General features: G+C 39.2%; 1 protein-coding gene across 5 annotated transcripts in view; it reads right to left on the bottom strand.

The window, feature by feature from the left end:
• Positions 1-1,251: 1,251 nt before the first annotated feature.
• LOC146641277 (AP-1 complex subunit sigma-2) overlaps positions 1,252-13,201 on the bottom strand; it is a 31,102-nt gene continuing 19,152 nt past the window's right edge. For 4 of the 5 annotated variants that reach the window (XM_085397315.1, XM_085397317.1, XM_085397320.1 and 1 more), the window contains one exon: positions 10,648-10,941. Coding sequence is in view for 4 of the 5 variants with exons in the window: in XM_085397320.1 (XP_085253446.1) it covers positions 10,906-10,941 (36 nt within the window). In the remaining variant the exon portion in view is untranslated. Of the gene's footprint in view, positions 4,599-10,647; positions 10,942-13,201 lie in introns of those variants that run through there. The other variant, XM_085397316.1, reaches the window with a different exon arrangement.

The following is a 13,201-nucleotide window of genomic DNA, read 5'->3' as shown; positions in this document are numbered from 1 at the left end:
TGGTTTTGGACTCCACATTTTAAAGCCTCAGTGTTTGGCTGCCCTGTTGTTGTTTTTTTGAGCCAGAAGTTGGGCCAAAGGGTGGCGTGATAGGTAGTGGCTCCATTATTTATTTTATGTGTTCACCTAACAAGCAAAAGCTTCCTGGTGCATCTGGTGTAAAAGTCTGCCAGTCAAGCATAGAGCTTTGTTACTAGTTACGGCAATGGACTTAATCTATGAAAGATGGACGCTACTTCTGAGCACTGAAGTGGAGCCAGTGTGGAAGTGGCTGTACCCTGCATTCTCTTAACAGCCAGCAGGGGGTGACTCTTGTTTCAGAAAGACCTCCAGTTGTGTAGAGGTTTATGGTAACTCAGCCTTCAGCTCCTGTAATCCATGATCTCCGTAAACATGTTTGTGATGAATTCACAGCCTGAATCGGTAGTTTCATGTTTTATTGAACACAAAGTGAAGCTCATTTGATAAATTATTGTATGGCTTATGGACAATAAAGCAGGATGTGCTTCAGGGCGGGGCTAAGTTGTGATTGATAAGTCATTAACAAATGAGCTTACAGCATTCTTGGGTTTCACAGTCAGATCCATTGTACCTCGGTTTTAAAAAGCTGAGACACTAAAGATAACCAGTTTGGGTCACATGTGACATCACAGTGGCTGTGCCCATTATTTATATGCAGTCTTTCATCATACATATTATGTGAGGCTATGGCAAAAAAACAAGCAACACACTGAAGGAAGAATACAAGCGCTGCTTCATTTGCACAGCAGGCTTGTGTGGAAGCTACATTTCTGGCAGAAATTATATATTAAACCGGACTATGAACAGTGAAGATTCTCTGTAATTCATTAAACCAGAGATTTTAGTTTTGATCTGGAGAATTTCATGAAACCAGTGAAGTATAACTCTCAAAGTTTATCCTCGACTGAGCCACCCTTTTTCATACATACAAATGATTTGTTGGTTTGTCATGCTTTTTAAATGCTGTTAATAAAATACCTACAGGCTTTGGACTCCATGTATTTCACCAAATTTATTAAACAGATGAGTGAACATGCAGGTTTTTTGAATGCATTGTTTAATGTGAAACCATGCCGGTCCGAAGCAGTCTTCCTCTTGTCTATGTTTTTTGGGACTTTTCCCCCCTTATTTTTGTACATTAAAGATGTTTTTCTGCAGTTCCAGACATCATTGAAAAGCTGTGTGGTGTGAGTGAGACTTGAATGAATGAGAGGAGCCCGGCTGTTTGTGATACTCTCTCTTTATTGCTGAACCTGACAACAAAACATTAACTTCCTCTTTCTTTTTTTTGTCCATTTCAGACAATGATAGCTGTAAACACATCACGCACAGGCTGCTCGGCACTCACGCTGAAGCTGCTGTATAATTCACTTTATACACAGTATGGAATAGCGTCTGTTCTCCATAAGTCACACTGCCGATATACTGTAAACCACACACTATCAGTTGTACATGAAAAATGCTCATGTGAAGTTATAGAAAACAGCCAGAGGCTTAAGAGTAGTTCAAAGTGTAAACGAGCTGTGACGTTTGGATTAAAACAAACTTGCACAGAGCAGAAAATAGACACCACTTTATGATATTTGTACAGTCCTGTGCCCAGTGTGTCAAAAAGTGGACCTATTATGTTTTTCCTTATTATCTGTCTTATACTGTAAAGATGGTGGATGTATGTAAAAGTCATTTCTTTGAGCCAAAAATTTAGTTTCAGGCAGTTTTTCTTATTTTTTTGGATATCCCTAATAGACACGCCCACCTGCTGTAAAACAAGTTTACAAGGGGCAGCCAATCAGGAGCAGCTTGACTAGCTTCAGGAGATGAACTGAGTGGCTGCATTTAGGCCCAGATTATTTTTTAACTGCGAATCATTCAAAGCGACACTAACAGAGTCAAAGAGAAGGGAAATCAGCAGAACAGGTCCACTTTAAATGTGTGAAACATTTGCTTTTTCATCCAAGCGGCTGTAAATTATTTTCAGTACATTTACGACACTATTGCTATTTAATGCATGGTCACTTAAGCAGTGTCACAGTAAATAGGTAGTTTACATGCTGTACAGTGTGTGGCTGTCACAGGCCGAAGAGTCGTTTATACTCAAAAGACAGTGAAACGGTTTTAGCAGAGTAGTCCTGATGAGACCTCAGCTCAGGGTGTAGATGGGTGGAGCACAATGTCGCTAGACCCCCTGTTGGATGCACTTCACACAAATCTAACACAGGAGTGATGGAGGTGTCTTTACGAGCTCTAACGTTCAAGTTTTCTAAGTACAATGCTCTTCACGAGCACTGGACTGGTGCTGACAAATATTACATCTTTTAAAAGAAGTATATGCAATACAACATCAGTAATCTACAGTACATGCTTACCTGCACTCAAAGAAAGACCTTCAGAACACGAAACAGGTAAACACCACCATGAAGCCAAATAACTACTCTGTTTCAACCTCTGCTGGACGCAGTGACGACTTCAGCTATAAATGTTTCTGAATGAGTTCATGAAAACTGCAGAGATGTAATCAGGCAGTCAGAATTATACTAATAATTATACAGTATGTTTATATTCAGTGACATTATGAAAAAACGATATTTATGGGATTGGGAACATGAGACCATGCACTGTAGTAACTACTATTTACTACAGATTGGAGACAGAGTCAGTGATTTTAAGCTAATGTCCTGGTTACATCCATCAAATAACACCAAAGCCAGTTATCCTGAGTGTGAACTTAAAGCTGTGTTAATCATCATGTTCTATCTGGAAATGAGAAGAATACTTTTAATGTGAATGGGACAGATCTCCCTAACAAACCCAAAATCTGAGCCTCTTTATCTCAATTTTATTTTGGTCCCTTCAGCTGTTCCACACAACCTCCCATTAATCCTCTGTGCACCCTGTTGCCACAATAACATAAAGTTTGTGATTAACTGATTAAGAAAGTAAATCTCATGGTTTAAAGATATTTGTGGACAACAACAGAGAACTAAAGAACAGGAAATACCTACACTAACAAACACAACCTTCCTCTTTTGTCCATTTCAGACAACAATAATGTAAACACATGTCTGGTAATATAACACACAATCTGCTCTCATGCTGAAGGTGCTTCACTTTATAAACCATCTGTAATAGCTTCTATTCATTGTAAATCACATCACGATAAAATCTGTGACTAGCCAGTAAAGAAACAAAGAGCTGAATGAGTTCATATCCTGGCTCGTAAACCTTCTGGGAACTCGATGTCACCTCATCTGTACTGTGGCTGTTGTTGAATGTTTGGTAACACTTTATATTAGCCATTGCTACTAAACGCTACATTGATAGTTAATTAAGCTGTGGGCTCTGACTGTGTGGTTTAAAATTTATAACATCCAACCATTAACCACATCCTTAATTATCATTTCACTGTTTGTTAACATTAAATCACTATCAATGTTCAATCAGGTACCAATTACGGTGTGCATATGATGGTTATTATAAAATGTTACCTACAGATTCAGTGACATGTTTTTATAAAAATAAAACAAAATAATCATCACAGTAGTAAACATCAAGAAAAAACTGTAAACATTAATAAAAACAATAAATAAATAATTCAGTTCCAGTGGCATGCAAATATATCCGTTATGCAATAGTAACATCAGTGAGCGATTAAGGCATTCAGCATTAATTGGAACATCATTTAGAAACCAAATATAGGAGCGAGGGTTGCTGGTAAACTGAGAGAAAATTCTTAATTTCACATATTTTCTGTTTTCAAATTATTTCACAGTAATTTCAGTTTAAGATGCAAAAAAGCAGGGGTGTCAAACATGCGGCCGGGGGTCCAGTACAGGCCAAAGAAATATTTAAGGTTAACGAATCAGCGGCACACATCTGAAACTGCTGCCCCTGGTGGTGAAGGTTTTAGTTTAATTCGAGCACAAAGGAGCCGTGGGCATACTAGTGTGGCTCGCATGAGATCAAAGTGGGTTGGCCCATTCAAATAAGTCTCATTTATTAAAGTATAAATATACTGGCTGTAGGATATACTGAGTTCAGGATTATCACAATGCAGATATGAGAGAAAACAAAACTTTTTGGCTTTGTTAATGTAATACTTGCCTTTGTATTACAGCCACTTCTTTGGGTTTAACTAACATATTTTAAATTCAGAACACTGCTAACACCTCACACTGAATAAAGAGATCGCATCAGCGTCCAAAAATAAATAAAAAATCAAGCAGGAATTCACTCAGCACAGCGTCCTGGTGTGGATTTGAAAGCAGCATGAAGCTTAATTAAGCTGGATTTGTGTCTCGGTAAACAGTTAATGTCATCACACTGAAACAAATCAATAACTCAGCAGGAGATACACACAGAGTGCTACATCATTTGTCTTTAAAAACAGTAGAAAACAAGGCAGAGTCGTGTTACACAGATGCACAGGGAAATTATATTGGTGTGTGTGTGTTGAAAGGTGAACTGTTATCAGCTACATATAGCAGAGTAGCTGGCTGATGGGGGAGTGTGGATGGCGATGAAGATGGTGTTTATGTCAGTCCGATTTCCTCCAGCACGCTGCGCGGGGTCTCTGCTTCCTGTGACGAGAAAGAAGAACCACAGCTCCAGTGAAGCGCTCAGCTGGACGCGCACACAAACACACCATGTTTCATCTGCTGTTATCAGCAGTGGAAGCACTACAGAAATATTCTAAGGAAATGATTGCTTGTAAAATAGATTCTGATTGATTTCCTTGTTACATTCGATACTATAAATCTAATCAAAGCCACATTAATCTACATGAAGATTTTAAAAGTGAATTTAAGCTGGGCTAGGCTGTTTTTAGGCACCACTGGGCAAAAATCTAACCTTTAACCTTTCAGCTTTTCTAACTCAAGTAATCTGGGAGGATAACAGACTTCTGCACATCTTCTTGGCCTTTTTTAGATTTTAGAGAAAAATAGCCTGTTATGGTTGAAAGTTGGGAGTAATATAGTCAAAATAAAATTGTAATTTCTGTTGGTCCTCAGATCTCCCTGTGAGGATACATAGGACTGGACATTAAAGACGTACGTAACTTATAGGTCTTAAACCTGCATTCTTTATAATGGCCAGCAGGTGGCGTGTCCTCTGGGTTGGTCCCCTTTTTCACTTCAGAACTACCTCAGTTATTCATGCCATAGATTCTGCAAAGTGCTGAAAACATTCCTAAGATTTTGGTCCATACTGACATGACAGCATCACACAGTTGCTGCAGATCTATGATCTGAACCTCCTGTTTCACCACATCCCAAGATTTAGTGTACTGAGATCTGGTGACTGTGGAGGCCATTTGAGTACGGTGAACTTATTGTCATATCCAAGAAAACAGTTTGAAATGATCTGAGTTTTGTGTCATGATGGGTCATCCTGCTGAAAATAGCCATCAGGAGATGGATATTGTGGTCATGAAGGGATGTACATGGTCAGCTACATACTCCAGTAGGCTGTGGTGTTTTTCAGTTGATACTAAGGGGTCGAAAGTGTCCCAACAAAGACATTACACTGCCCCCTCTACCACCTGTCTTATCTTTGTTGCATAGTCTTTCCAATGCATTGGGCCATGATGCTAGCCGTCCTTCGTCTGTTCACGTTGTCTAGCGGTTAACATGCGACGGGACGTGCATGGTTAAGGCGGGGAGGATGTAACCCACATAAAAATGAAAAGAACTGCATCTATAACTAAATCGGAATCTTAAATTCCAACCGGAGCGTGTCCGTGAAGGCATCGTGACGCGTCATGACGCACGCCACGCCGCGAGGCTGCACGTGCCTGTTGTGACCAATCCTATTCGCGAGGCACTATTATATGCCTTCCGGGTTGTCGCCTCGAAACGACGCGGGGGAGAGGCGTTAGCGGATGGAAGCAACAGTATTTTGATACCGCCGCGGGTAGATGCGTGGGGCTCGTATGTGACATCGCACGTAGTGAATGTGCAGGCTAGTGGTGCCCTGGAGAGACCACAGCGACACCACTACTTTGGATGGCGAGCTAGGCCCAACGAGCCAGAACCCCAGCTACAACTTCCTGCGGTCTGGCAGGAGGCTGCTGCGGCCTACACTCTCCCCTCTTGGTTTTCAGTCCCCTAAATCTCACTTCCGAGATTTCAGTCTTGGAATCTTAGTGCTGATCATCATACTTCCAATTTCAACCTGTCTAGACTGTCATACGCGTTGGACTTATATCAATCATGAAATAAACTTTATGGACATTGTTTGCCAGAGGTTGGACGAGGTTGCTGCACCGCTGTGCAGCGGATATTTTACAAGCTTGAATTATGTTTTATCTTTTCCTGTCTGCAGATTTTGTAAATATTGGTATTTGGTAATTGCACTTTATTTTCACTATAAATAATAACTGTAATCACAATATCTGTGGTTGTATGTTTATTGTACTTCACTCACCTCCTAGAGCCAAATCTGATATCTTCTGAATTAGCCCAACTACTCATAACCAACTTAAATTATTTTAGCTTATGTACTTGTTACAAACACACCTTAGAACCATCACTAACGCCAAATGAAAAAACGTCATAATTGATCATCATCTCTTGTTTTAAGAACAATCTGCATCCTTTACCCCCCCAATATCTCACAAACACGTGTTTTCACAGCATCACCACTCATAAAATGAACATAATGGGTTTAAGTAACATCACTCTGTCCCACTGAAATAGATGATTATTTCTACCCATTCTGGCTTTGTGCTCCAGTAGAACAGTTCTGGGTCATGGGGCAGCTGTCCAGGCTCCCCAGCCTCAGGATCCCACAATCCCCATCTGTTATATGTCCAACCTACTGATCCTCACTGACCAAACGCCATGCAAATTTAAAGAAATACATAAAATCCACCTTTTTGCCTCCACTCCACTATTTCTGTTCATTTGCTTCTGTGCTTGATGTGATGTCATATTGTCATCTGTCAATTTGAGTTTTTATTCATTTGTAAAAAATTTTAAAATGAGGGGGGAAAAAATTGGCTGACATCACGACAGACAATCACAGCAGGTATACAAAACAGAAGCAGCAGCCTTAACGTCAACTATAGATGACTAGTGTTTGACATCAGCCAACGAGCACAACCTGGCTAATTCTCCTTTCTGACTCTAAAAATACAAAGATAAAAATGAAAAACTGAACTTAATCTTTGATTCAGTATGACGTGAAACTAGCAACTAATCAGGGGCACAGTGAAAGTGAGTCATGGCCCGTTTTCCCATAGACTCGGGTAGGACCAGAAGAGTCGCCCCTGGTGTCAATTAAAAAAGAAAATGCAGGTTTAAGGTACTTGGGTGCTGATTTATCTTTTACTCTCAATCTCAATCTTTATTCAGTCAGAGAAGGACGAGCTGAGGTGCAAAGGAGCTTGCAGGTTTGCAGGGGTCTAAAGCATCTTAAAACATCATGATCTATATGAGGTTTGCCAATAGGATGCATAGAAGGCCCGACTTCCTGACCTGCTCTTTAACACTTTATTGGATGTTCTACAAAGGAATACATTTAAATACAAGTGAAAGCAGAACAAGCAAGAGCCACCCACAACCTCATACTTCAGTTTTGTTAATAAACTGGTGATTTTATAGAAAAAATGTTCACCATTCAACATCTCTCACATTTATATATGCACTAACTTGGAATAAATAAACAAATAACAGGACAGACAGGCTCTATCCTATTTAATGCACATCTACTTTGCTAATTCTACCCTAACTAGTGTCACAAGTTGTAGTTAACAAATTTCAGGGCTTGTGTCAGAAACAAAGAGAATCACTTACTTTGGCATCCTAAAAAAAGGTTCAGCACAAAGTAAAGAGAGTAAATTCATCAGAGCAGTGACATAAAATTCATTTAAGCTAACACTTCCACACAGTGGCGTCTGTGGTTTCATTTTCAGTGCAAAATGTTCAGACGTGACCTCGAAACATCCACTCTGCATTAATCACCCTTTATAGACTTTTCACACAGGGGAAATATTTTGTCAGAGTGATGAATCCCTCGTTGCCGATTATGTAGGCTAAACCCGTTAATCTGGGAAACGAATGGCGTTCTGCACAATTCAGACAGAAAATAAAAGCTGTGGAAAAAACCCTCCAATTTCAGAGAGCCACAGGGGGGAAATCCATAAACTCAGAGAACAACGGTTATATTAAAGAAAGACACCAGTGTGCTGATGTGACAGAGAATCGTAAACAATTTATTATGTATCCATTACGTACATCAATAAAGTGAGGGTCCATTTATTCAGCTGGCTTTCATTAGCAAGCCACAGAAAAGACATTTCATATGAAATATTTATTTATTTATTTATAATAGAAAACATATTTGTAGGTCTAATTGTTTCAAGCGTTTTAACGTCTATAATCAACATAAAACCCCGAAGAATCTTTAATCCGTGCAATCATTGCAAATACAATATTCATTTAGGCAGAATTCCTCTGAAACCACTTACCTTGAAAAACTTTTTTTAATATTTATTTAAATAGGAAATAATCATGATCTGTGAATATTTTTTAAAATAACTCTGCTTATTAAGAGACAGACACTTAAAAACTATTAAAACGTCTACTGTGCGCTTCAGTGTGAACACTGGTTTGATTTTCACGCTCATAAGAACGTTTTACAAGATCACAGCAAAAAGAAAAACCTAAAAATCAAACAGATACGTATGATGTGAGAGTGAGAAGATACAAGCAAAACAGATGAGATACAGAAATGGGTGAACATGACTTCTATTGCATTCACTTCCCACAAACATGACCTGTGAGTCAAAACAAGTTAAAAACATGAAAAAACTGGATGAACCCCTCATGGATGTAATACTGACTCAGGTATGAGTGGTGAGCGTGGAGTCTGTGTTTAATTAAAGCTCAGGTTTGTATTTTGTGATCTGGACTTCAAGAATTTTGAAATTCTCTGTGTTTATAATTAAATACTTTTAAAAGTACTGAACTGTATTTTTAAAACACAGTCAGCACCTGTACTACTTGTTTGCCCAAAGACCAAGTAGAAACAGCACAAATGAACAAAAAAATGAAAGAAACATTTTGTGAAGAACATCTGTCATAAAAAACTGATATAATCTCTTATTTGACATAAATCTAAATCAGTCTTGTATGCCATCATGATTAACAAGGTCAACTTAATGCGTTTTTTCCAGAAAGTGATGCAGCTATGAAGCGGAAGAAGTTATTTACTAAGTGGAACTGCTATTTAGAGTGGACCTATTATTTTCTGTTACACAATTTTCATAAACAGTTTGACTCAAAGCTGTCACAACGCCAGATTTTCAGTGGATGACTACGGCAGCCAAAAGTAAATTAAATGTGAGACGCTGTTTGTTGGACCTGACTTGTTCAAAATATCCTGAAGCTAGCTTTAGCTCAAAACACAAAGCAGAGGAGCGGAGGAAACAAACTGGAATTAAAAGAAAGAAACACTGTCTCTAGTGTTTCTTTTAACAACCACAGAGGTATAAAAGAGCAGTGACATCACCGATTGGTTGTGGAAGTCTCTCGAGATGAACGCTCTTGCCGTCACATCTTCTTTTTGAAACTGGTTGCAATGAGCAAGGCGTGGCTCTGACTAGGGCTGTTCGATATAACGATATATATCAGATGACGATATAAAAATGTCTATCGTTTCATTTTACGCTATCGTTTGTTTTGTGCTGTTGCAAAATAAACTGTTTAGGGCAATATTTTTTCATCGTTTTGATGGTCACTGTAGTGGCTATATTAATTTCCTAAAGTTCTCTCTTTCTCTTATATTTAATATAACCACACTACCAAAGGACAAGCGCCTGTTTTTATGCGTTGTCGTTAGCAACAACGATGGCAACACCATCACGTGTCCGCTTGTTTATTTTCTACATAAACCTTTCACAATAAAGCTCAAGATCCTGTTGAGACTTTTCAAAATAAACTGAATCACGTGAAAGAGTATGCAGAGTATTTACCGATGAGAAGCAAAAAAGGAGCCGTCAGGTGCTAAAAAATAAACCTTAGACTCAAACATTAGAACAGGCTTTTCCCCGCAGCACGCCGTGTAATAAATTCTCACAAAGAAAACGGCGGCAGTTACAACCTATGTCTAAAAATGTGTCATTTAATGCATCGGTAAAAAACTCGACTCCAGATACACGACGCCCAGCTGGAAACACTTCAGCTACCCGAGATTCACAGAATTTACAGAAAATGTAAAATTTTTGTGATTTATATCGTTATCGGACGATAGATGTTTTATATCGGGATATCAGATTTTGGTCATATCTGACTGTGAAACCACAAACCAACATGTATACTTGGGTTACCTCCTTTCTGAGAGTTGGAATGACCAAAATTTGCAAAACAGACTCTTAAGTTTTATTCAGTGTGACCCAGAAAAGCGTTTAATCTAAGAGTTTTCATGCAGACTCCTGCAGTATAATAGGTCCACTTTAAATTATTGTTAATATTTTATTTTTGGGTCATGATGGCACTTAATTTGCTGCTTTACAACAATAACAAGGAAACTGTTGAAATGATACAAAGAGTTCAGTGGAGCAATGACAGGCATGTGACAATGCATCACCGCAAAATATCAAATGGATCGATAACAATATTGATTACGTTTTCACGCCCCATAAACAGGATGCAGATCTCTTTGTGTAAATGCTTCCATTCATGGTTGTTTTAAATTTGAATTTGATAATATTGTATCATGACTGTCATGTATGAAAATGAATGAAAACTGAAAATACTGTTACACCCCCAAACCAATGACAATGTCAGGTGCCGCGTGCAGAAAGGAAGGTGCCAGGCACTGAGGAGCTCAGCATGCAAGGTGGATAGCAGCAGCAGCAGCAGCAGCAGCAGCGGTGGCAGCCAATCAGTACACAGGCACATTAAAGTACTCATGACGGGGCTGGAGGAGAGAAATGCACACAGCTTAGTAAACAAAGGCAATACTGCTTCCAACAGCCACTTCATTCATAACGTGCAGGAGACAGAGCAGCAGGCAGGACAAAAGACTCTCACCATTGTTTCCTCTTTTCCTCTCAAAGGAAAGTTTGGCAAATGTTTGCTTTCTGGCTTAGCTTAAAAGCTGGTAATACATAAGTGTGGCTAATTCTAGAAAAAACGTACCCATTTTCCGTCTTACCTTATTAAAGAAAAAACTCCCAAAGGTGAAACAATCATTTTCAGCGTGAAAGTACAAACACTGTCTAACTTATTAAACGTTATCTCACAGCAGGTACAACATAGCTGTAATCATACAAGTCGTAGTAGTGGACAGCGTCACTGAAATGTTAACATATGAAAGTAGAATAAAGACAGATTAGTGATGAGTTCACTCCAAACACGAAGCAAAGTTTTTACATATCAAGTCAACATGAAGAGGTGAATTAATGCAGGCAAAGTGATAAGATGCGTTTAAAACTTGCATCCACATGAGGTTATTTAAAGTTTTGCAAAAAAATTCACTTCACACTGTGTTGCAAAACCTCATCAGCTGTGATGCTCTGAACGTCACCAATTGAGCTTACTGACGCATGTCAGGGGAGATCGAATTGCATGGCTCAACGTCACTTTTACATCCATGAAAAAAAAGGAGACAGAGTTGGAGAAAAACAAAACTGTAGGAGTTCATGATATGTTCTGAAAATAGATAAGTGTAACTTGATTCCAGCTATTGAGTGTACGCCTCCTCTTCTTGTAGGCTGCTAGCGGCGAACATTTGTGTTTTTTCAATGCACCCGTATTTGTATGAGTAACTCAAGGTGAGACGTTGCTTCATGTCTGGCGTGAACGCACCAAAGGACAGACCTCAGTTTCCAGTGTAAACATGTAATTTAAGAGTTAAACGACTGGTTACTGTGAAAAGGAGTCGATGAACGAGACCAGGAAGACCGTCTAAACCAGCACGAACTATGCTACACACAGACAACGATCAGTCACAACATTAAAAGCCACCGAAACAGCTCTGACTCATCAAGACTTCAGAATTTCTCCTGAGGTATCAGACACCAAGACGTTCACAGCACATTCTTTATATGTTGGAAGTTTTGAGGTGGACCTTCATATATTTAATGTGTTTTATCAACTCATCTTGGAGATTGAAATCTTTGGAATGTATAAGTCTAATCGGGATCTTGGACTTTGGTTCTTTAAAATCTTCCTGTACTTGTTCTTCACTATGACAGGACCCATTATCTTGCAGAAATAAGTGACCGCCATCAGGGAACATCTCTGTCATAGAGGGGTGTATGTGGTTTGCAACAGCATTCCAGTAAAAGTCAAAATGTTTCCCAATGTTTCCCAGCAGAACATAACACAGATCACTGTGCTGCTCCCACAGGGCTGCCTTCTTCCCATATTGTGTCCAGGTGCCATCTTTCTGCAGGTAAACAGTGCAGTCCAGGCCTCTTCCTTCCATGGCGCCACGGTTCAGCTGTTCCACTCATGTGTGAGTTGTAGGAGATTTTAGCAGTTCAGCAAGACTAAATTAGATCATGGTTCCTGTGCACTAGCAAAGCCCCTCTAGAAACATGTCTTGCTACTCATAGGCATCTTGGATCCTTTTCATTGATTTATTTTAAAGCTTTATCTAAATTAACATTATTTTCAATAGACGCAGCATGAACAGAATCACCGGTCAGGTCCGGTAAAAAAAAATGCTTAAAATGTTTGCTGACTTCACACCAAAATGAGGTTTTGAAAATTCAAGATTTTTTGAGTCCCATGTCTTTCTCTTAAATTCTTCCTGTCACTGATCATCCTTCCCTGGACCACTTTTAGTAGGTACTGACAGCTGTGTACTACAAACAAATTATTAGAGAATTCTGTAATAACAAAGATGGCTCCAAAGAGCCAATCAACTGCTGAAATGGGAATCATCTTATTGTGCTACATATTAGAGGTTCACAGCTGTTTCAACTGTATAGCTGCAAGTATGTTTCTCTACTCTTTATCGTATTAAAGATGTGGATAAGAGTGGGAGCAATTTGACTATTCCTCAAATGTGGCCCCCGCTCTGATATGACTGTGTGGTTATAGTAGAATAACTTTACCTGGCAGAGTTTGGACCTCGTTTTCTCCTATTTTTCCAAACTTTCTGATGGTAGCAGTCATCCATGGCTTTAAACGTTTCTCCTATTCGCACAGTAGACTGCACTGCACGCCAT

Source organism: Rhamphochromis longiceps, linkage group LG23 (genome assembly GCF_057381845.1).
Source record: "Rhamphochromis longiceps isolate RC_006_pf linkage group LG23, R_longiceps_female_GT1.1, whole genome shotgun sequence".
Classification (NCBI taxonomy): Eukaryota; Metazoa; Chordata; class Actinopteri; order Cichliformes; family Cichlidae; genus Rhamphochromis; species Rhamphochromis longiceps.
The sequence above is the reverse complement of the archived record's forward strand: the minus strand, read 5'-3'. Positions and strand labels throughout refer to the sequence as shown.